The 24,043-nt window shown below is 43.7% G+C and overlaps 1 protein-coding gene across 1 annotated transcript in view; it reads right to left on the minus strand.

The window, feature by feature from the left end:
* FAM227B (family with sequence similarity 227 member B) overlaps window positions 1–24,043 on the minus strand; it is a 484,199-nt gene that overhangs the window by 445,845 nt on the left and 14,311 nt on the right. Inside the window, exons 2-5 of the mRNA XM_088472811.1 lie at window positions 13,251–13,304; window positions 9,025–9,262; window positions 6,436–6,494; window positions 482–520 (exon numbers count right to left, since the gene is read on the minus strand). Coding sequence (XP_088328937.1) covers window positions 482–520; window positions 6,436–6,494; window positions 9,025–9,262; window positions 13,251–13,301 — 387 coding nt within the window. The 5' untranslated portion in view covers window positions 13,302–13,304. The remainder of the gene's footprint in view (window positions 1–481; window positions 521–6,435; window positions 6,495–9,024; window positions 9,263–13,250; window positions 13,305–24,043) is intronic.

Below are 24,043 nucleotides of genomic sequence, written 5' to 3' on the forward strand. Positions count from 1 at the left end.
AGGGTTCCGTTTGTCCAGCCACCCCCCCTCCCCGCTCTACAAAACGGGGCGAGCTGTCGACAGCCGACCCATTTTGTAGCGAGCCCCGGAGCGAGTGAAGTTCTCACTCGCTCTGGGGCTCGCACACGCTGTGCGTGCTCACTGGCCGACCATCGTCCTACTTGCGAGCGCTATGCGCTCGTGAGCAGGTCTGAATCAGGCCCTAGGACTGTTAAGTAGGGTTACATTATTATAGGACACTGGGGAAAGGGGCAGGTCCATTTATACTGTAGCTGCCTTACACAACAAAATAGTCTAACAATGGTGTTCCCAATGTAGAAACTACCATCTGACTGCAGCATGTGGAAGATCAGTTAGCTAAAACAAATGGCACAGAACAATGGCAACTCAAAATTATTATATTATAGTGTTTGCTATTGTAGCAAACACTATAATATAATTAACTTTTTAACTAAAATTTTATTGAAGTGAAACAGCTTACCTCAACATACTTTTCCTTATGACTGATTCTGGCCACTGCCTAAAATGTAAACAAATACTGTATGTGAAAACTTGATTACAAATCTTATAAAACACAAACATGCCTAATAGGGGACATTACTGAAAACTGGGACACAAGTAATTGTGTAAAAAGAGGTGTTGTAATCAATAGCAGCCACTCTGACTGTTCTTTTTCCAGTGAAGTTAAGAAATCAAAGCAAATCTATATAATAAGCAAAAAAATGTGTGTGTCTGTTTGTCCTTTATGCACAGCCACAGTTTTCTACCTAGCTCCACCAAATTTGGCATGGTGGTGTAGTTTGATCAGCATTAGGTTTCTGCCTAGGTTTAAACTACGTCAGGGCCACACGCTGTCATAGAACCAAGACACTCTTAAATTACACAGTTTCTGGGGCTGAGGGGCTAGCTTCATACACACCCTGTCACACTCAGGCAGACACATTGCAGCTCACTACTCAATACATTCAGACTGTGGCAGACAGCATAATCAATCCACAATCTTTGATCCTGGCAAATCTTAGCATATTGAGATTAAAAACAGCAGGGGACATCGATCGCAGTCACACAGTGCCACTGCAGATAGGGTCCCCTTTTGTCCGGGAACGGGAATCCAGTCCCAGCATTCCCAATCTGATGTCAATCCTGCTCGACATGGTCTTCAATGTTAGTCTGCGGAGTGATTTCAGGGGTTGAGTCAGCCGTGGACGCAGTGACAGGAATCATGCAGATTCCCGATTATTGGGAATCTATGCATGCACCTGACCCTTACTGTACATGTGCAGTATAGGTCTGCAATGTCCGTGATTGTCAGTCTGCTCCCATTTCTGGCCAGGTAAGGGCAGTGACAACCTCCGTTACTCAAAACGCGCCACCATTGGGGGGGGCAGGTAGAGGCCAGAATCTCCATCGGCTGATGGAAATTTCCTGGCATCTATTACTCATCTGCGGCAGCCGCCTTGTGTGACCCCATGGTCACTCAGCCGGAACGAGAGATCGCAGATGATCCGATGCTGCGTTCTTGGATGCGGCTCTAATCAGTAATACATGCAGGAGGCGTAACGCCTCCTGCTTCATTACCATATTACAGCTATCGCAGCTGCTAACATATTAGCAGCTGCGATAGCATATCCATCCGCAGCTTAATCACCCCCTCTGTTCTGCAGTGATTTCTGAAACTCAAGTAATTTTGGAAGCTATACTGATTTCTGTTCTGAGTCAGTCTGCTCCTGATATACCCCATTCCAAACGGTATGAGGATACGCTGCCTGCACTGTCATTTGCTCCTAATTTGCACAGTTATCCAGGTTATAGGCGAGGACAATGTAAAAAAAACTAAGGATGCAAGTGCACTTCAGGGTCCAGTCTTCAACCCGGGCAACGCGGGGTATCCCAGCTAGTATTTAGTATGTAGCTATGGGAATCCGTTCTGCAAAAATGTAAACAGCTGTTTCCCTATATATATGTTTATTACATGTACCTCCAGGAACTTGTTAAAAAATAACCGATTCTCTCCCTTCCATACAAGGAAACACAGATTCTTCTCATGGCATCGTCATTACTTCCGCTGGGCTTTGTTGCACTGAAGGTACATTGTTGCACTGCATAAAGCTTACAGGCTATACATAGTAGGAACCAATGCAACACAAGCTATAAGCAAATGGGTACTTTTGCCTTAGGAAGAATACTAAACTAACAACAATATTGTCAGGTGTCCAGTTTGAGGATGTAGTAGAGATCGGCAAGATAAAAAAACAAAAGAATTTGTAAACTTCACAACCTCTTATGGTTATGTTCCAAAATCCAAGAACTTGGGGTAATTGTACAGAAATAAATGAAATATAATTTACTTTGGCATGTGACTGAGCAATGTGGAATATCCACACAAGATAAATAAACCATACATTGACTTGTCCTGCCCACCCGCAATTGGATGTGCACACTGCCGCAGACAAATGCAAGTGATTCTGGCTATCTCTGAGCTAGGTCAGTGTCTACCCATAAGGAACCACCAGTAGAGGAGACATGCCAGATCCCACCTGGCAGCCAGCATAGACAAAGTGATGCTCAGGGGAGCCCTGCATGGTGCAGGTATATCATTAAAGTATCAATGGCCTTGATCACACTTTAATCTGTGTAGAAGTGTCAGGACTGTTTAAGTGTTAACATGACAAATTACAAGATAGTATATAGCGGCCTGCCTTTTACTCTTTTATTTGATCACAACATATATATACTCATACACACACACACATATATATATATATATATTAATATATATATATATATATATATATATATATATATATATATATATATATACATACATACATACACACACATATTATATCCAGAGTTCATTCCTCGACAGCCAAAAAAATCATTTATGTGACCATTTATAGTTCTAAGTTTTTTATAAATATAAAATTTTAAATTTAGTTCATAACACTTTGAAACGGTTTACTTATCTGATTAATTTATAATGAATTTTATACCAAAAAAAGATTCACTTATTATATTTTATTAATAATAGCCAGCAACATTAAATGGGTTTATATTTCTGTTAATTAGAATTATACATGAGTAATTAGGTAAATATGTGTAATTGGGAAAATTAATTACATTCTGAATAGTATCAAAAAATAAGTTTATGTATAATGGGATTGTAGGCTTGGCGTTTTAATTATGTTGCTTGTTATGTTCTAATAACTTAAAATAAACAGATTTTGCATTACTAATAGGCATTTTTATGTTCAATAAAGTTTGTTGATATTGAAAAAAAAAAAGTCAGTCATCTGCGGTCTAAATGAACAGGAACTGTGCATTTCAAATAAGAAGAAATACATCGTTAATATAAGTGAACATATGGACAGCACTCCGGGAAATGACAGAATAAATGTAGCTTAGACAGCTAGTTTAGGTCAACGACATGGCTAAATTTATTCTGTCGATTTCCCGGAGTGCCGTCCATATGTTCACACACATATATATATATATATATACATACACACACATACATGCATATATATATATATATATATATATATATATACACACATACGTACACACCACATCTTATTACATTTTCCCATTTCAAGGTGCATGTGGAAACACTCCTTACAGTCATCTGCACCAGTGGAGTAACTTCATCCCAGCTCATAAGTGTTGGAGCCCCCCCCCCCCCCTCAAATTTAATTTACCACCCCCCCCAGCACCAATGCCAGCCCCAGCCACCCCCACCCCCATCCTCATAGGGCTTAGCTTGTACTTGCTATGTTTTTTTACTGCCACACTGCTTATATGCTGGGCTGTCTCTGGCTGCTCGCCCACATGGTCCCCCTATGCAGTTCCTCTTCTACAGTGCCCCCAGTAGTGCCCCTTATACAGTGACCCCAGTAGTGCCTCTTATATAGTGCCCCTTTTGCAGTGCCCACAATAGTGCCCCCCTATGTAGTGCCCCATATACAGTGCCCCCCTATGTAGTCTCCCCAGTAGTGGGAATGGGATTGTAATGGCGCCGGTTCAAATCCCGACACTGTGAGCCCGACAGATGGAAATCCCGACAGCGTGAGGTAAGTACCATAATCCTTCCCTCCCCCCCCCTTAACTCTAGCCCTCCTTTAGGGGTGCCTAACCCTAACCTCCCCCCCTAGTGTCTAACCCTAAACTCCCCTCAGGGCTGCCTAAGCCTATTCCCCGCTAACTGCACCCTAACCCTAACCCTCCCGGGGGGGTGCCTAACCCTAACCTCCCCCCTGGGGTGCCTAACCCTAACCTTCCCCCTTCTCCTAGCCTAATCCTAACCCTTCCGGGGGGTGCCTAACCCTAAATCCCCCCCGGGTGCCCTAAACCTAACCCCCCTCCTCCCGCGGCTAACAGGACTCACTTCGTTCGGGCCCGCGTCATCCTGGATTCCGGCGTCGCGATTATGACAGGTGTCAGTATCTCAACTCCTGTCATAAATCCCTAGTTGGCATTCTGTCGTTGGGATTGTGACCAGCGGCCTTGCGGCCGTTGGTCACATAACCCCCCTATGCAGTGCCCCCAATAATGCCCCCCTATGTAGTGCCCCCAGTAGTGGCCCCCCTATGCAGTGCCCTCAGTATTGCACCTTATACAGTGCCCCCTTATGTAGTGCCCCCAGTAGTAGGTCCCCCCTATGCAGTGTCCCCAGTAGTGGTCCCCCTATGCTTTGTCCCTTACATATATAACACAAGACACACACAGATTACTTACCTGAATTCTTGCGCCCGCTTCTCTGTCCTCCCGCTCGGCACTATGGGAGAAACGTCAGGATGTCTCTCCCATTACCACTGCAGGAGCTGGAAGGCGGAGCTCAATAGTGAGCTCCAGTCCCGCTTCCACCGTGGATGCAGCAGCTAATGAGTCTATCTGACTCTCATTGGTTGCTAAAACAAACACATTGTCGCCGCTGCTGGCGCCGGTGTGTTTGTTACTGTGTAGTGCAGCCCAAACTCACTGCGGTCCGAAACACACTTACTGATCAGCGGGCAGGGGGGTATCTGGGTACTCAGAAACCCCCCCTGTGTGCGCGTAAGGGCTCAGGTGGGCCGTGGCGGTCACATGCTATGTGACGTCTGCGACCATAGAGCACTCCGGCAGCAGCAGGTTATGGAGGAGGAGCGCCGCTGCTGATCAACACTCAGCGGCTCCTCTGTTCCTCAGCAGCAGGTGGAATGGCCGGGTGACAATGGAGCTGGGTGCCCCTTCAGGGCTGGCGCCCGGCGGCAAATGACTCCATTGTCTCCGGGAGTTCCGCCACTGATCTGCACCTAGATTTCGGTGCTTCCAAAATCTCTGGAAAACATGAAGGCTGGAATGATTTAAATGTCACATCAATGTCCAACCTATCAATTTAGAACAGTGGTCTCCAACGTTAATTGAGGTGTGAGCTACTTTAGAAAAATTAAACCTCCTGAAGAGCTACTAAAAATGTAGAAAATAACATTTGGCTAATAACCGAATAATTGAAGGTAATTTAATGCAAATGAAAAAATATGTATATGTTTCATAGAAAATAAAAATGCATTTAATTATTACAGGGTTATTGTTGTAGTTTGCAAATAAAATGTAAGCACAGGCACATGTCATTGTTAATTATCGGCTCCAAGGAGGTACGTGCAGTAGAGGAGCAAAAGATATAGGCAGGGATGCTGTGTGATTTTCTGGCAGGGCTAGGCGGGAGTCACTCGCTCTGCCGTAGCTTAGACGCCAAGGGAGGAACCACGGGGAAGCAAGTTAGGTGATTGCTGTAGAGGCTGCGGCAATCACCTGATGTGCTTCCCTGTGGCTCCACCCATGGCGTCGATGCCACGGGGGAGCACACGTCAGAGGTCACTTCCGCCTAGTTGACTCGGCAGTACTGTAGCTAGGTGAGCTACCAAAATTAAGACTGCAAGCTACCGGTAGTTCGCGAGCTACAGGTTGGAGACCACTGCTTTCGAACAACCCCTATAATTAATTACATTTTTCCTCAATGTTTTCTTCCTCGGTTTGGCCTCATTTATGTATTACATTAATTTTGAGAGGGGACAGTCATGTTGGCAAATTTTAGGCCTTTTAGTGTATTAGTTAACGTTTGCCTAAAATGATCTTTCATACAGAAGTGCAATTGGAGGATGAAAATGCATCCAACTCTGGGACTTAAGAGTTGGCAAGCAATTAAAATAATTTTTCTGGGAGGAAACCGCTGTGTGTAATCCATCGGGACAGTAAACAGATAATTTGCCTTCTCTACGGCCACCCCAGCTTTCTCAAAAGCCAGGCTTTTGCAGTTTGTAGATGACCTTTACTGACTCTTTAACTTCCATGATAAAGAATGATTGTTATAGTAAAGTTAATGCTACTACTGCTGTGGTTTGTTTTGTATTTGTTTTATAGAATGATATTACATTTAAAAAGTGAGCAATTTCTTACCTTCATTTTTTCTTGCGCTTTCTGAGAGAGTTCAGCAATATCAATTTCAGTAAAGAAGGCTGAAAACAGTAAAAGAATAACAAATTAACTCTAGTTAAATAGAACAACTATATATTTTTTAATTATAATCTTTTTATTTTTTAATTACAATCTTTGAAAAGCAACCGTCTGGCTGTACCAATGGAACTCTGCCCTGCTGTAAGTGTATACCCAGCAGCATAACAAGCTCCGGCACTTCACTCCGATTGACTGCACTATCAGCCTGGCTGCAAGGTAACATCTAGTGCACGTTCAGCTCCCGTACTGCATCTCTGCATGTTCTTACACACGAGGATTTATATTAATACCATGCTAAGGGCAATAAGGAAGGTCCAGGTATGACCAGTGCTGACACCATCCTATTCATACTGCAAAGGCAGACAGGGTTAAACATTGTAGAATTCTGCTAAACAGTTTATGAGATCAATGACTTGCAGCTGTTATTCCACATAACATTGCAATTTACCACCATTATTACAGCGGTGTCTGCCAACAATGATTTGCATTTACGTCATTGTATATAACACTGCAATTTACCACCCTTACTCTAGATGGCAGATTGGTGTTGCCCAAAATTTTAAATCCCACTTATATAGATCCATGTGTTTTTTTTTTTACTTTCCATCCAGGGTTAATATTTAGGACTGCTCTATCTAGATGTCAGAAGTCCCTATAATTATCCATCAATTTCTCTTCTCTAATTTATTGGCTAAAAATATCAGCTACTGTGAACACTGAAATGTGTGCCTCCCTTATGGACAGTGTAACTCAAGTTTATATTTATTGAGATCACCTTTAAGATCTAAAAAGTAATTTCATAACATCTTCATTTTGGCATGCGCTGAAGTAAGCAATTCCTGAGGGTCTGACCTGCCTTAACTGTGCGTATGGTTCCGATGTTACCGATTATTTCGCTATGTAGCCCAAGTATACGGATGTAAGGGAAAGTTGGGCGTCCTTATGTTAGGCTGCAATTGCAATGCAAATGCAATTATTTACATATCACCGCTGATATTAGCAACTGCGTTGTGTGCATATAAGCAGAATAGCTATCCGTGCTGAATCAGGCCCTATGTTTTTTGTTTCCCTATATATGAGAAATTTAAGGAATGAAAGAGACTTCACAGACGTTGTACTAGGATATGTTGATGGCTGACTAAATACAAATACATTTGAATTAGTAACTATTTGGTACAAACACATCTGCACTTTACTGAGCGCCAGTTTCAATTGAATTATTTATATTTACTACTGTCTTATGGAGTTTGGTACATAGGCCTGAGATCGTACTCCCCATTGATAATGGGGACTGCGATCTGCAGTGCTAATTAGCACTCTGACGGAGATTTTTGTGAAATATCCTGGATTGTGCTTTTAGTACATAATTACAATTCATAAAATTATGCAGAAACTGCAGCTTCTACATCATTGTTTTTGGAATAAAAGCTTGATACATAGGCCCTCATTCAGAGCCGTTCGCTATTTGCGGTCGTTTGTTCAAAAACAAGGGGTGGCTATTCAAATGATCCGTTCGCACATTGCGGTCTGTTCACACCTCTAAGTCTGAACGAGCGAGCAAAACATATGCTAATTTTTTTGTTAAAAACGCCCCCTGGCCGCTCGCATCCTACGTCATGTCCGCTATTTATTAGATTAATCGAGTACATCGAACAGCGTATGAACTGCTCGCTATTCTTGTGGTTGGTTTTTCCTACCACTATTTTGCGAGCAGTTCTGGCTATGAAACAACCAAGTGACGTGGTCAATGACGCTGCTGTATTAATTATGCACACCCATAAAACGCCCGTTTTGACCTTTAAGCACGCCTGCGTTCTGATCTCCACTCCCTGTTTTCAAGCACCTTCCCCTGTTACCACCCACATACGCCTCCTCCTGTCACTCATATTAGCAGGCACTCGCTATTTAGCGAACAAACGATTTTCGGCCGCACTGACTGGTTCGCGCATGCGTACTAAAAACCGTACGCATGCGCAGATGTGCGAACATTGCTCGGAACGAGCGTACTGCCGCTAGCGAGTGGCTCTGAATGAGGGCCATAGACCCCTTAGTCACATAATCCACTTGTTTTTAACAGTCATTTTAGGGATGACTGCCATCTGAATATAACACAAGGAATGCTCTTTCATCACTGTTATATACACAATATATAGATATAATTATTTATTTCAAACGTATCAACTAATTGGGCACTTGGCTGAGCATTTCTTTGACTTTGCAGATACCTTGTGGTCACCAGTTTGAAATATATCGTCACACTTCACGGCTTATTTCACCTGAGGAGTGCCGTCTTCAACACTTTGTTCTCTTAAATTCTTTGAGGACTAGCAGCCACCCATATTTGTGGGGAGTGCACACACTACATTGTGAATTATATTTGATTCATTTTCTGTGTGCAGTTTTGTGTATATGTTAAGAGCTGCTTTGAGACTCATTTGACAAAAGTTCCCAAACCCAGTTCTGCAAATGACAGATGGTGATGAAAATAACACAATTTGTTTATAGTAAATAACACAAATGGAATCTTCTTACCTTGAGGTAATGGATACTGATCATCATCTGACGTAGGTGAACATAATATTTGGGAAGCATATTTATCCACAAGTAATGTGTTTTTAACAATTGTTTCTTCCAAATTTTCCAAAACATTCATGTCTAGGGGGGCATTTTTTGAAAGCTCTTCATTAATCATGCCCAGTGAATATTTAGTGACTAGCATCGCCTCTTCAGGAAGTACTTCTTCTGTAATAGGATATTCAGGCCAATCTGTCTGTTCAGCAAAAGAAGAAGCATGTGAGCATGTGATATGGAATATAGATTGTAAACCAACTGGGGCAGGGACTGATGTGAATGGCCAAATATTCTCTGTAAAGCGCTGCGGAATATGGCCCTGATTCAGAGCCAGTCGCTATTAGCGCTCGCTCGTTGACAAAAAGGGGGTGGCTATTCAAATGAACCGTTCGCTCTTTGCGGTCTGTTGCCGCCTCTATGTCTGAAAGAGCGAACAAAACATGCGGACGTTTTTTTTATAAAAACGCCACCTGGCCGCTCGCATCATACGTCATGTCCGCTATTTATTAGATTAATCGAGTACATCGACCAACGTATGAACTGCTCGCTATTCTTGTGGTTGGTTTTTCCTACCACAAATTTGCGAGCAGTTCTGACTATAAAATAACCAAGTGACGTGGTCAGTGACGCTGCTGTATTAATCATGCACACCCATAAAACGCCCGTTTTGACCTTTAAGCACGCCTGCGTTCTGATCTCCACTCCCCGTTTTCAAGCACCTTCCCCTGTTACCACCCACATACGCCTCCTCCTGTCACTCATATTAGCAGGCATTCGCTATTTAGAGAACAAACGATTTTCGGCCGCACTGACTGGTTCGCCCATGCGTATTACGATCCGTACGCATGCGCAGTTGGGCAAACATCGCTCGGAACGAACGAGCAGCCGCTTACGAGCATCTTTGAATCAGGCCCTATGTGTGCACTATATAAATAACTGGTAATAATAATAATACATTTATACCTCTTTTCCACCAAAAACCTGGGTCCGACCTGGGTTTTCAGACGTGGTTCCAACCCAGGTCAGACACCGTTTACACAACACCATCGATCTGGGTTATTCTCAGGTCAGCCCCGTTCACACTGAACCTGGGTCTTCCCTGCTAAACTTGTGAGGTCATAAAAAGTGGTAGGTGACTGCTCCACAGCCACCAATCAGCTCATTTCAGGCATGACCCTGGTCGTATAACCCAGGTTGAGCCGTTTACACTGCACCATTACCCAGGTCTATCCTGGGTCCATCCCTGGTAGTTACCTGGGTTGGATTGCTGGGTCACTTAACCCGGGTTATTTTTCAGGGACCCTTTTACACTGAGCTGCGACCCAGGTAGACCCAGCAATAACCGAGGTTTTTGCTCTAGTGTAAAAGGGGTATTACATTACATTTTAATGCAAACTGGTTTCCCCTAGATGCATTAGTCATGAGTATTTAGTCCTGGCTTCAATGCTTAAATGATGCTCATCGGTGGCTTCCATTTTAAAGTATGCCTGTCATGCTGATTTTAAAAACCTAACATCAATATTAAATACTATTTCAATAAATTTTTTAGCCAGGGCCGCCAACAGGGGAGTACAGTTAACTATACTTCAAGGCTGTCATGGTGACCCTGTGCTGATGATCTTGTCTGACACTTTACTGAGAGTTTCCTCCTTCACTCAAACAGTTTGTCTCCAATCCTGAAGCCACAGTGATTTGCAAATGTGTCAGTGCATTTTTGTTCTCCATAAAAATGGCTCCTGCTTGTACAACTCAGTCAGTAATAGAGACACACCTTAAGGTGGAAGTCAATTCACACTGATGTGCTGAAGCCTTTATTTTGCAAGTAACCCTAACAAGAATGAACAAGCCTGGAGATCTATTATATGCCGCGGACAGATATTTTACAGATTGAACCATATAGTACTGGATGTGGAGGCTGTTCTCAGTCTCCTTTCTATGTGTGTCTGTCCTTGTCAGTGTGTATGTCTTCATCCAATGTTTGTTTGTGGTTTGGAAGAGTTTGTGGAAATAGAAGTTAAGTGGGTTAGTAGGCCCTGCATGCTTCATATGTACTGGGCCCCACAATATTTAATGACAGCCCTGTTTTTAACACATATACTGTTCTGCCTTCAGCATTGCTTTTTCATATGCATTTGTTTTGTGAGACCTCCTTCTAGTGGCCAGCCTAGTGTCAGATGAAACTGAACCTTTCAGGTTCCCCACAGTAAGCTTGCCAATGCACCCTAGGTAAAGGATAGGAGGTCACCATCTACATCTCACCTGGTCTCAGTAAAGAGGTGCATTATACTTTTCCACTCAGCACTGCATCAATGGTAAGGTCCTCTGACAGATTATGCAGTTATGTTATGTTTTATGTTTGCATTGCATCAGTTCAGATTGTATTATAATTGAATCCTAACTTATATTAATACAATAAAAAACATTCTTCAGATCTTCTCGCATAGATTGGCTTACTGAAAAGCAGGAGTGCTTATGCTGTCTGTCTAATTATATATAGACCAAAGGGAAACATATAGTGAGGAAAGAACACATTATTCTAGAAAAACACAGCTGCAAAAGTGTGTGTGTCCCTCTTGTGTTGGTGGCATCTGCTCACTAGTTTGTGCAATGTGTCACTCTAAAGCTGGGTACACACTGAACAGACATATCTGCAGATCGAGTGATCTGGATGATGGTCATTCATACACACTGACCGACCATCATGTCTCTCTGGCCTGGGTCCCTCTGGCTGGGGGGCATGTCCTGCCCTCCTCCCCGCGGCTTCTGCTGCAAGTGTATGGGTGGTCTGCCGACCGCCCGTACACACTGCCCGATGGACAAATATATCTGCCATCGGCTGTACAGCACAGCCGATGCGATATGTCTGTGAACAACATCATTTACAGACATATCGCTGGTACACACTAGTCGACGAGCACCCGATATATTGGCCGATCAATTGATAGGCCAATATATCTGTCAGTGTGTACCCAGCATTAGCCAATAGCAACATGATTTGTAAACTGCTTCCTACTGTAGTACTTTCTGATCTGATGATGTCAAAAATAGGATGCCATGAGTCTGTATCTGCCAGATGGGATACCAGGATTCTTATTTATGCTTAAAAATATTTAGGCTTGCCCATTAGGTATATATCCTTTCACTGAATATAATTCTCGCGTAAAAACAGGTGACTCTAAAATATAAAGTTATAACAAAAGGTAACATTTTTATGTCTATGCTTCTTGTTCAGGTATATGTTTAACATGTAGGTGACAGATACACGTTAGGCATCTCTCCTCTCCTGTTGCTCCTGAGTAGGTCTGAAACATCTATGTCACTCAAGAAAAACTGTATGCCTTCACAATACAAGTTGAGGGCAGCAGTCGAAAAGCCGAAGGACGTAATCCCGACCGCCGGCTTCCCGACTGTCTAATACCGGCAAGGCACTAATGACAGGCGTCGAAATCCCAACGCCTGTCATTAGACCTACGCCGGGAGCCCGACACCCGGTTTACCGATCGAAGCCGCAGGAGGGGGCGGAGGGTTAGGTTAGGGTCTCCTGGGGGGGACTTAGGGTTAGGCACGTCCCCCGGGAGGTTAGGTTTAGGCTAGGAGAAGGGGGGGATTAGGATTAGGCACCCCCGGGGGGAGGATAGGGTTAGGCATCCCCCCGGGGGACTTAGGTTTAGGCTGCGGGGAAGAGGGGGTTAGGTTTAGGCACTGGGGGAAAGGGTTTAGGCACCCCTAAGGGAGGGTTAGGGGGTAGAATTAGGTTAGTGAATACTTACCTTTTGACGATCTGGATTTTCACCCTTGACGGGCTGCCGCTGTCGGGATTTGAACCGCCGGCCATGCGGCCAGTGGTAAAAATACTGAATCCCATTTTCAATGTTGCATACGCTATTATTTTTTGTAATTAAAGAAAAATCCACAACTTGATAAATGAATGGTCACATTTAAGTTGTATGCATTATAAAAGCATACCAGAAAGCAGTAGAAACACTTATCCTGGTGTTGCACCTATGTAAAGCATACAGTTTATGTTATCTGGATCTTGAAAGTGCAATTACTTTACACATGTGTAAGACCTATATCCATCCTGCAGTAAGAGGTTTCCAAATATATATTGTTTAAAATGTGACTTTTTGATGTGGCCTGACTAAAAGCTTCTCTAAATCCACTCTTTAATTATTCACATGTCTTACCAAGCGCTGGAAGTCCAGAAATTCTTCATATGTAGCTGGTGGTTTCTGCATTATCTAAAATGGAAACAGACTGACAATCAATATATAATACTGGAATTACTTCATGTAAAACTAATCACATCAATATATACTAAAATAATGTAGTAGACAGAAGATGATGTATACTTCAGAAACAATGATTTCTTATCCTTTCACAATTATTGTATACACTACATGTCATACTCAAGTTGCAATTAAACACAGTAATTAGACAGTAAACAGTCTATATAAGTGCAGGAGCAACCGCCACATAAAATCATATCTGTGCCTTTATATGCAGCGATTCCCAACCTTGTGATAAAAGGCACATCAGCAACATGTTTTCTGAGTCCCATTCATCTTGGCAGCCCATGTTAGTGGCCAAACTGGACAGCAATTCTGTTGTATAGATTGAGCACCAGAATCAGCCTGTGAATGGCCAACTTTAAACATACCCAATCAAAGGATGTAAAAAAGTACAAGGGTAGTTCAATAAGTGTGTAATGTTCTCTATTTCATTCTAATTTACCACCAGGCCAGAGTAGGTAGACCACTGCTTCTCCTCATGGCCATTAGACTGCGCTTCATATCAGTTATACTGTCCAGACATATCAGTTGTAAGATGGCAGGGCTGGCGAAAACATGGTCAAAATTGAGGTGCGTAGTGTCATCAGATTTCTGCGTCTAAAGGGAGCATCAGCAGCTGAAATTAATTGCCAACTTGTTGAGGTGTACGGTGATAACGTCATGTCACGGAAACAGGTTTGAGTTTGATGCACTGCCTTTCATAAGACATTCAAGATGAGCAGCGATCCGGTCGGCCAAGCACGTCCATCACAGATGATAATTTGTGCCGCATTGAAAGTCTGATTCAGGAGGACAGATTCAAGTTAGTGATGTTGCTGATGAACTGAACATCTCAGTGGGTACTATGCACAACATCGTTCATGAGCAAGTGGGATACAGAAAAAGTGTTCATGCTGGGTAGCGAAGCAACTCACAGAAGTTCAAAAAACCAATAGGATGGGATTGTCTCTCATGCAGTTGACGTGGTACCATGAGAAGGGAATGCAGTTCCTGCAGCATATTGTTAAGCAATGAAACATGGGTGCATTATGTGACATAGGAGACGTAGCAAGCATCCATGACATGGAAACACGCATCATCCCCACCTTCAAAGAAATTCAAAACTCATAATTAATTCTTAGAAGTAGAAAAAAAAAAGTACACTCTTAGTAGTCAAATTTTATTGTTTATATGAGTGACTCCGAATGGACATAGGAACTCAGGGGACTTATATATATATATATATATATATATATATATATATATTTTGTGGCAATGGGGGCAGAATGCTGCAGAAAAACAGGGATATTGTGTCTCACCTGTTTGAGAGACCCAGCTCACAACATGTGATTATCCAAACAGAGTAGCTGTGAAGCACTCCCTTAAGAAGGCAAGGTGGGAGTGTTGTTTGCCTGTCAATCTGGGAGGGGAGGAGGTTTAAAATACTGTCTGGGGGCGTTTATCTGTGTGACCAATGCTGTACAAGCTGGCCGTTGGCTAGAGAGAGGTTATCTGTTAGTGATAGGGCCATTTGGCAAGTCACTGTATGAACCTGAGAACCTTTGTCAACAGCTCGTGTAATAGAGAGGGAATCTACTGTGTAGTGAGTGCCCAGACGGGCTAGGGCTTATGTTTATGTTTTATTCATTTGGCACATTAAAGACTGGCTACGACCAACTTGCACGAGAACCCCGGCCTGGTGTATTGTTTTCCGGCTGCTGTGTGTGTGAAAGAGGGAGTCCATCTACCTCAGGAGAGGAACCCCTATCCCGTCCGTATCACAATATATATATATATATGTCAGTCTGTTTAGTTATGGGTGGGATGAGCACTGGACACAGAGCTATACCGATTTCTGAGGGTACAGGATCCAGAGGAGAGGAAGCAGAGTAGGAGGTTGAGGAGTGTAGATACTTCATCTTCATTTGTGGGATCAAATGAAAAGAATGTGTCAGCAGGTTCAGTGGGGAATTGAGCAGGTCACTGGCTGGGGAAGAGCCCACTATTTCATTTCGGATATTATCAATCTTGTCCTTGAAATAGGAAGCAAGATCTTGTGCACTGATAGTAGCAGTTGGGTTGAGTGAGGGATGGGTAAGAGGTGATTTAAATGTATTAAAAGTTGCTTGGGGTTAGAGGCTTGGGCAGAGATGACAGATTGAAATATGTTTGTTTGGCAGTGTTCAGAGCATTACGATAAGAGTGGTAGATAGTCTTATATGTGAGGAAGTCACTTGGAGTATGAGATTTAAGCCACTGAAGTTCTGCTTTAGGTCTAAGTCTACATAGAGTGTGATGGGTAGCTGGACCCACTTCAACATGGGCTACTTCTAGGGTCTGATTCAGGTGTGAAACAGCAGTCTCAGGGGAAGTGAAAGTAGAAATTGGTGAGAGTAATTGTTGCAGAGAGGTGGCTAATTGTTGAAAATGAATAGCCTTAATATCTCTTTGGGTTTGAGGAAGCTTGGTTGATTTGATTGTCATTGAGGTTGACGCAATGGAGGAGAGTGTGCAGGTGATAAGGTTTTGATCTGAGAGGAGGAAAGGAGCGTTAGTGAATTCAGAAACTTAGCACAGTCTGGTGATCAAGGCAGTGGCCCTCCTGATGAGTACAGGAATCCGTTCATTGCGAGAAGCCAAGAGAGGAGGTTATAGAGAGAAGTTTGGAGGCATGAGGAGATTGTGGACTGTCATATTGAAATCACCCATGATGATGGTGGAGATGTCAGAGGATAAGAAGTGAGAGAGCCAGGCAGAAAAATGTTCCAGAAATTGTTGGGGTGGTCCAGGTGGGCAACAGATAGCCGCAATGCGCAGAGAGAATGGGGTGAAAGTCCGGAGAGAAGGTACTTCAAATGATGTAAATGTGAGTGATGGTACCTGTGGGAGAACTGTGTATGTAAAATATGGGACAGTAATATTACTACTCCACCTCCTTTACTAATACCAGGCCTTTACAACCTATCCAATTTTTGTCACAATAGACAGATACATACATATACATAAAAGAAAGTATGAAATGTTTATTGTAATACAGTGATAAAGCACAGTATTGCAACTTAGTAAGCGAACTCCAAGGACCGTATTGGCCTGACCCAAGTTGTCACTGCACGTCTGTCGATATATACATATGGTACATTTTAATAATGTTTCCAGTATTTTGAGCCAGGGACAACTTTGTTCACTGCAATGAATTATGGAAAACTGTTAAAAATAATGCCCTTTATTTAACTTAATTAAACGGTACACAGAATATAACTGAAAAGAAAAATGACATACAGTATTTTTATATACTATCCAAAGGGCCTTTATTTCCCACAAAATTATATTAAGAAAATTGTATTGAATGATTTAATATACTTAAAAGTAAGTGTTCAAGAATGTTGCATCACTGGGTATGTGGAACTTGTCTACTAGATTAAATGTGGGAGCCACTGTTTTTTGACAATTTGCACTTTAACAAAATGTTATCACATTTGCTCTGGCATATTGATACACGCTTCATTAACTTGCTATATAAAAGAGAGTTATTAAAAGGTTCTTAAAAGCATTAGAAGCCTTGAGAACTGTCCATATGTTTACATACACTTAAATAGACCCTCTGTGTTTATTTAACATTTAAATCCCAGTTGATTTATTTTTTTCCACTTGCATGTGTTTTACAGTAAGGTACTGAGACTGTGCCAAGAGTTCCGATATAGTTAATAACTGGTAAAGTAGTTCTATATAGCTAAAGTTTGTATTTTCTGTCAGTTTTTATTTAATGTTTAAAAGTATTTTTTTTTTCATGGACATCTATGACGTCACTATTTTTGTAGTCTTCCTCTTAATATAGTTTACATTAAGTGACCTATAAAAAAAAATCATTTTTCATTTGTTTTTAAAGGACCCGTATTAAGAGTTTAACTATTAATATGTTATATTATATAACAATTAAACATAGAAATAGTTTATTTCATTATTTACCTTTGGTATATAATCTCCCTTTTTTTTCCACAAATATGTGATGGAGGAAAAAAAAACCAGTTTGTAATAAATCTCAAAATTTCACAATTGTATGCAAATAACTTCTAGAAGTGAAGCCTGACAATTTTTGGAGGCAGGAAATGCGTAACCAAGGTTTATAAAACATCACTAAAGGAAAGAGAAGAAAAAAAAAACAGGGACAAACAATTTAAAAATTTTACAATGTCAATAGGTAAGGATTGATGTCATAGACCAGAGGTTCCCAAACGTGGTTCTCAAGGCTCCCCAACAGTACAGGTTTTAGAGATATCCATGGTTGGGCACAGATGGTTAAATCAAATTGACTGACTTACTAATTAAGTCACCCATGCTCAACCATGGATATCTCTAAAACCTGAACTGTTGGGGAGCCTTGAGGACCACATTTAAGAACCTCTGCCATAGACATAAATAAGCCATCTAATAAGATTTAGATTTATTTTAGTTTTTTAATTTTATGGGCCAAATGTAATAAGGTCAGTTTTATTGTGCGGGACAAACTCGTACCTTCTCGCACATTTAAAGGTGCAAGTTTGTCCCACAACTCGGCAAATGTAATAGCCTGCGAACATGTGAGTTCGAGGCTATTACACTGTGCGAGTGATGTTTTTCCATATGAAAACTTGTACCTTGTATTGGTAAAAGTTACCTAGCTGTTCCCACTAATGAATTCAATGGTAGGAACCGCTCATTGGCTAAGAGAGGTAGAGGCTTGCCTGTCTCAGCCAATGAACGCTCAGCCAATGCATTTCTATGGGATATGTAGTGGCTGAGCCTTCATTTGCGAGGTACCGTCCTTAGAGGACGATACATTTTAATATTTATTTTGTAGTTGAAGTACAGGTACCAGTGGGCCCTTAATTCCCACAACCAGGACCGGCTCAGAAAAACCCGATGCTGGTTGTGCTTTTATGGGGGGAGAAAGTCTTTTTTTTTTCCTGTTTTTACACTTCTATAGATTTTTTAACGCAGAAGCATGTACGGATCTCACTGATCTGTGCAACTCGGACCTGCTCAGGCTATACTTTCTAGCCTGAAGCAGGTCTATAATTTTACGAGTTTTAGGTCCAGAATCATAAATAAAACAAATCCAACCGTATATAAAACAAAATGTAAAGACATGTTGACAAAGGAGGGTCCTGACCCTCAAGAGCTTACAGTCTATCAAGAGCGGGCAATAGAGATACAGTATGGAGCTAACAGATATGGGACTGGAACTAGTAGAACAGATTAGGGTTGGTATAGGATACGCTATTGTGATAGTAAAGTATACTATAGCTAAAATATAGTTTGAGAGACTGTTTGACACAATCTATAAATCATTATTACCACCTTAAATAAACATCATGGGTATATAGACTGTGAATTGCAGACAGCTGTGAGGTTTTATCGATTTAGCTGTTAGATTTAAAGATGCAATAATTTAAAAGGAAAACCATATACCTAGCTTTAGATGCATAGTTAGCTTCTTACTGACTTCTGATAGTCAGCTTCTTACTTCAGGAGGATGTATAGTGGACCGTGGCCCAGGACGTTAGCTGGGAGAGTGCTGGGCTGTCATTGCCCTAATGTACTTTTGACTCGGGCAGATCTCTGATCGTCTCTTAAGGTGGGTACACATTAGACGATATTTTGCCTGATCCGACAGGTCTGGCCAACAGATCGTCAAAATTGCCTTATGTGTACCCACTATGTCGGGCCATGTGCACTCCTGTTTGGTCATCAGTCGCATCATCAGGTCGGCCTAACATGCAACTCAATCTGACAATGCGACTGACAACCCCATGCAGCGTAAAGCGGCTGGTTACGAAATATCGGGAGGTCGGGCACCGGATCGTCTAATGTGTACTGGCTACCCGATATGTCGGCTCATCGCCTGTCCCGTCATCCATCGCATCGCTTTAGTGTGGCAATAGAATACTGTAAGGCAGTGGTTCCCAAACTGTGCGCCGTGGCACCCTGGGGTGCCTCGGGATACTTGCAGGGGTTCCTCAGGATGGTGGTCTAGCACCAAATCAAATTATTTATGGTCAATGTAATGTAAATATGTGGACAATCAGAAGCGCAAACCTGTCCACCACCACATAACTGAACCTAAGGATGACAGGTAAGCACAATTTACTTCACTTTACTAGTTTACTAAATTTTTTCTGAATTTCTCAATAACAAACTTTTGGCTTACGGGTGCCATGAAAACAATGCTGATAAACTAGGGCGCCATGATGCAAAAAAGTTTGGGAACCACTGCTGTAAGAGATGTTCAGTGTCTACTTGGGTGGATATGTAGTTAAATGTACATTGGGAACATGACAGGCTGAAAAAACTAGGTGTAGAATACATAAATAAAAAAAATAATGCAAAGTCGGCATTACTCATAATGTTCTGTCAAATTGGGAGAGTGCCCAGGATAAGTGAATCATGCAAAGGAAGAGATATAGAAAATAGGTTTGGAAACAGGGAAAGAAAATAACAGGGATAGAAGAAGTACACAGTGGCAACATGGGTGCATAAGTAATGAGACAACACAACGGGAAGCATAGCGTTCCCGCTAGGCTGTTTTAGCCGGGCGCGGCGCCCTGCCTTCCTTCTGGAGGGCAAAAAGCACCCTACCCTCCAGAAGGAGGGCAAAAAGTGCCCTGCCCTCAAAGCCTGCGGGTGCCTTCTTCACCCGCGGGACGCAGTGTCCCGCGGGTGGAGAAATGTGCGGTGACCCGGTCACCGCCGGAGAATAGACGCCGGGCGCATGCATCCGGCATCTATTCTCCCTGTCTGCAGCGCTTGGGGGCTGCCCGGCGTGTCCGTAAGTGCCGGGCACGCCCCCAAGCATGACGAAAAGGGGACGCGTCTTGTAGACACACCCCCTTTTATGGCCACGCCCGCTCTCATGGCCACGCCCCCTTTCAAGTGCTGCGCGCGCGCCTTCAGCGCGTGCACAAAGTTGCCCCTCTCTAGCTCCGGCATCCTGCCTGCCGCCGGAGCTAGAGTGAACACTAGAAGCAGATAGGAGAAATGAGGTGCAGAGAAGGACGGACAATGGCGTTAGAAAAAAGGAGAGTTTTGGTAAAACTTACCTTGGTTAACTCTTTCTTCGAAGTCCATAGGATCACAGGGAGACATTTACAGGGGACATTACTAATGGGGGAATTTTTATAGGAGCATTACTATTGGGGGCACTATTACAGGAAGCATTACTTTTGGATTCACAATTTCAGGGGCTGGTATGGGCATGTTGCAGAATCTGATGACCATTAAAGGGGCATGTGTGGTGATTTGATGGCATGAGGGGAGGTTGAGGGGCACTGAAAGGGCATGTGTGGTGGTCTATACAAGCTTTCATATAATTTGCTTCTAAACTTTAAAAATGGCTCATAGATTTTCCAAACATTTGTCGAGCCCTGGCATAAAACCTAAGAAAGGTGTGGACAGACTGTAGTCGGCACAGAAAGGCCCGTCTGCGTGTAAATCTGTGAGATAGTCATTCAAATCCATCTGGCTACAGATTATTTGTTAGCTCATTCAGGTGGAAGCGATAAACAACCTTGGGAAGGAAGCCTGGGCATTTCCCAAGAACAGCCCTGTCCTGATGAAATATCAAAAAGGGGGAGAGACATGAAAGCACCCCTAAATTCGATACCCTACGAGCAGATGCTATAGCCAGAAGAAACAGAGAGTCTTCGCAGTGAGCTATTTGACATCCACTGATTCCAGGGGTTCAAATGGAGGTTTCCTGAAGTGCTTGGAACACCACTAACAAATCCCATGGAGCCACAGGAGGGTTATAGTCATAGAACACCCTGCATGAAGGTGTGAACATCCGGTATAGGAGCAATTCTGTGCTGAAACCAGATAGACAAAGCAGAAACCTGCACTTTCAGTGATGCTAGGCGGAGGCCGAGATCCAATCCAGCAAGAATTCTAGAAACCTTAAAGACCTGAGGGTCATGGTTTCTTGGAGCACACCAATGGAAACATATATGCCATATTCTGTGGTAAATCCTGGCTGAGGCTGGTTTACATGATTTTAGCATGGTCTGGACCACAGAGCTGGAAAAACCCTTAGGCATTAGGAGGCATGTCTCAATAGCCAAGCCATTAAAGACAGACAGGGTAGGTCGTGATGTAGACATGGATCCTTACACAACAAGTCTACTCGTAGAGGAAGCTGAAGAGGAATGTCTATGGAGATCCTTTGAAGATCGGAGTACCAGTGACGCCTGGGCCAGGCCGGAGCTATTAACATCACTGTGCCTCCCGACTGTCTGAACTTTTGAAGCACTCAAGGAAGCAGGGATATTGGAAGGAAGAGATATGCTAAACGGAAGTTCCATTTCACCAACAATGCGTCTATGAAGGCCGTGTCGGGAGGCCATGAGATCCACCTCCGGAAGACTCTATTTGTCCACTGGAAGCCGAAAGACTTCTGGATATAGAGACCATTCTCGTGCATGCATGTCATTACGGCTTAGAAAATCCGCCTCCCAATTGAGAATCCCTGGGATGAACACTGCGGAGATGGCTGGGAGATTGCGTTCGGCCCAGGTGAGAATGCGGGACACTTCTGTTATTACTGACTGAGTTCGAGTGCCCCCTTGATGATTGAGGAAGGCCACAACCGTGGCGTTGTTGGACTGTACTTCTACTGGCCTGTTTTTCAGAATATTCAGAGCCAGAGTGAGAGCTCCGTAGATGGCTCGAAGTTCCAGGATGTTAACTGGCAACACTGCCTCACCTGGGGACCATCGGCCCTGGAACGAGTGCTGACTGGTTACTGCTCCACACCCTCGGAGGCTTGCGTCTGTGGTGAGGAAAGCCCAGTGGATGACACTGGTTCTAATGGTAAGTTTGTAGCCACCAGGCTAGGGACAGGCGAACCTCTGGGAGGAGGCTCATCATCTGGGATTTGAGCAGATGGGGTAGCTCGTTCCACCTGTAGAGGATCAGGCATTGGAGGGACCTAGAGTGAAACTGTGCAAACTCCACCAAGTCGAAGGTGGACACCCTTGATCCCAAGGCCTGCATTGCAGAGTGAATCGACACTCTGTGATTGGGAAGCAGTCTGTATAGTCTGGCCCTGATTCAGAGCCGGACGCTCTGACAGAGCGCTCTCTCTGAATCAGGGCCGTCCTTCCTAATTTTAGAACGGCCTCCTGGCCGCTCATATAGCTGTGGGTGACCATCCACAGCTATAGCGAGCGGCCAGGAATATGGTCGCGATGGTCAAGACCATCGCGACCATCGGGCTTGCGACGAGACCCTTGTGGTAGGGTCTCGTTGCCGTAAGCCCTGGAGTGCTTTCGGCTCTATCAGAGCCGAAAGCACTCCCACTGACATCACTTGTGATGTCAGTGGGGCCGGCCCCAGACGGTAGGCATTCCCATGGGAACGCCTCCGTCTGGCCAGCCACGCCCCCGGCACGCCCACCAAAGGGGGCACGCTGTCACTCAACATCGACAGCATGCCCCCTTTGTAGCGAGACCCATAGCGACGGCTTGCCCATCGCTATCCGGGTCTCGCGCATGCACATGACGGAGCTGCCTCCGTCGTGCGCATGCGCACTGGGCCAACATCGACCCACTTGCGAGCGCTTGGCACTCACGAGCGGGTCTGAATTAGGCCCTCTGTGCTGTAGTGGTGAAGTCCGCCGTTAGGAAGATTATCTGAACTCGAGAGTCCAGGAGGGCTCCCAAATGTACCATCCTTTTAAAGGATGTCAGGGAAGACTTTTTCCAGTTATTCAGCCAACCGTGTATTTGTAGAAAGGCAAGGGTTACCTGCAGATGGCTGTGAAGAATCTCTGTGGAGCTTGCCAACAGCAACCACCTCTGAATCAGGCCCTATAAGAAGTACACATGAGACAAGGGGGGAGTAAGGTAAAACACAGAGGGGTATGACAATAGAGTCCTCGACACAGCCCCTACCACAAAGGGAAATAAAGGCATTTAAGCAGAAACGGCTGAGGGAATAATAGATATTATGGATCTCATTCAGAGTCAGTCGTTGTGGCCGCACGGTCGTAAAGGTAAAAGGGGCCGGATATGCAAATGAAGCGCTCGCAAGTTGCGTCGTTAAGATGGGATCGTTAGCTGGACGAGCGAGGGGAGGATGCGGCCGTAAGACTAAAAATACGCCCCCTCCTCGTTCCCATTACACGTCATCTCCGGGCATATAAGGATTAATCGAGACCATCGGGAACCATCGGAGCTGCTCGTAGACCTTAAGGTTGACCATACCCTCTCTTAAGCACTACTATCAAGTCAGTGTAAAAATCTCCCATGTCACATGTGACATGACACTACTTAATTATGCACTCCCATAAAACGCCGTTTGCATAGTCAGGCACGCCTGCGTTCGGATCTCCACTCCCCCGTTCACAAGCACCTTCCCCTGTTACCACCCACAAACGCCTCATCCTGTCACTAAAACTAACGACCTGGCCAAGTTGAAGGAGAGAGCAATTTCTGATCGTAATAGCTAGTTTGCGCACGCGCATTGCGAATTTTATGCATGCGCAGTTTAGAGAACAACGGTCGCGTACGACCGTGCAGCCGCAACGACCGACTCTGAATGGGGTCCTATATGTGCAAGTTTTACATGTTTTGTGCAGCTCTTACTAGGATTGTGCAAATATTGGGCCTGATTCAAAGGTGGATGCAGTATCGATTTCATTCTCAAGTGGCCAATGTTTTCAGTTTTGCATGTGTCCA

The sequence above is a fragment of the Taudactylus pleione genome, unplaced genomic scaffold, assembly GCF_031769625.1.
Source record: "Taudactylus pleione unplaced genomic scaffold, aTauple2 ptg000129l, whole genome shotgun sequence".
NCBI classification, from domain to species: Eukaryota; Metazoa; Chordata; class Amphibia; order Anura; family Myobatrachidae; genus Taudactylus; species Taudactylus pleione.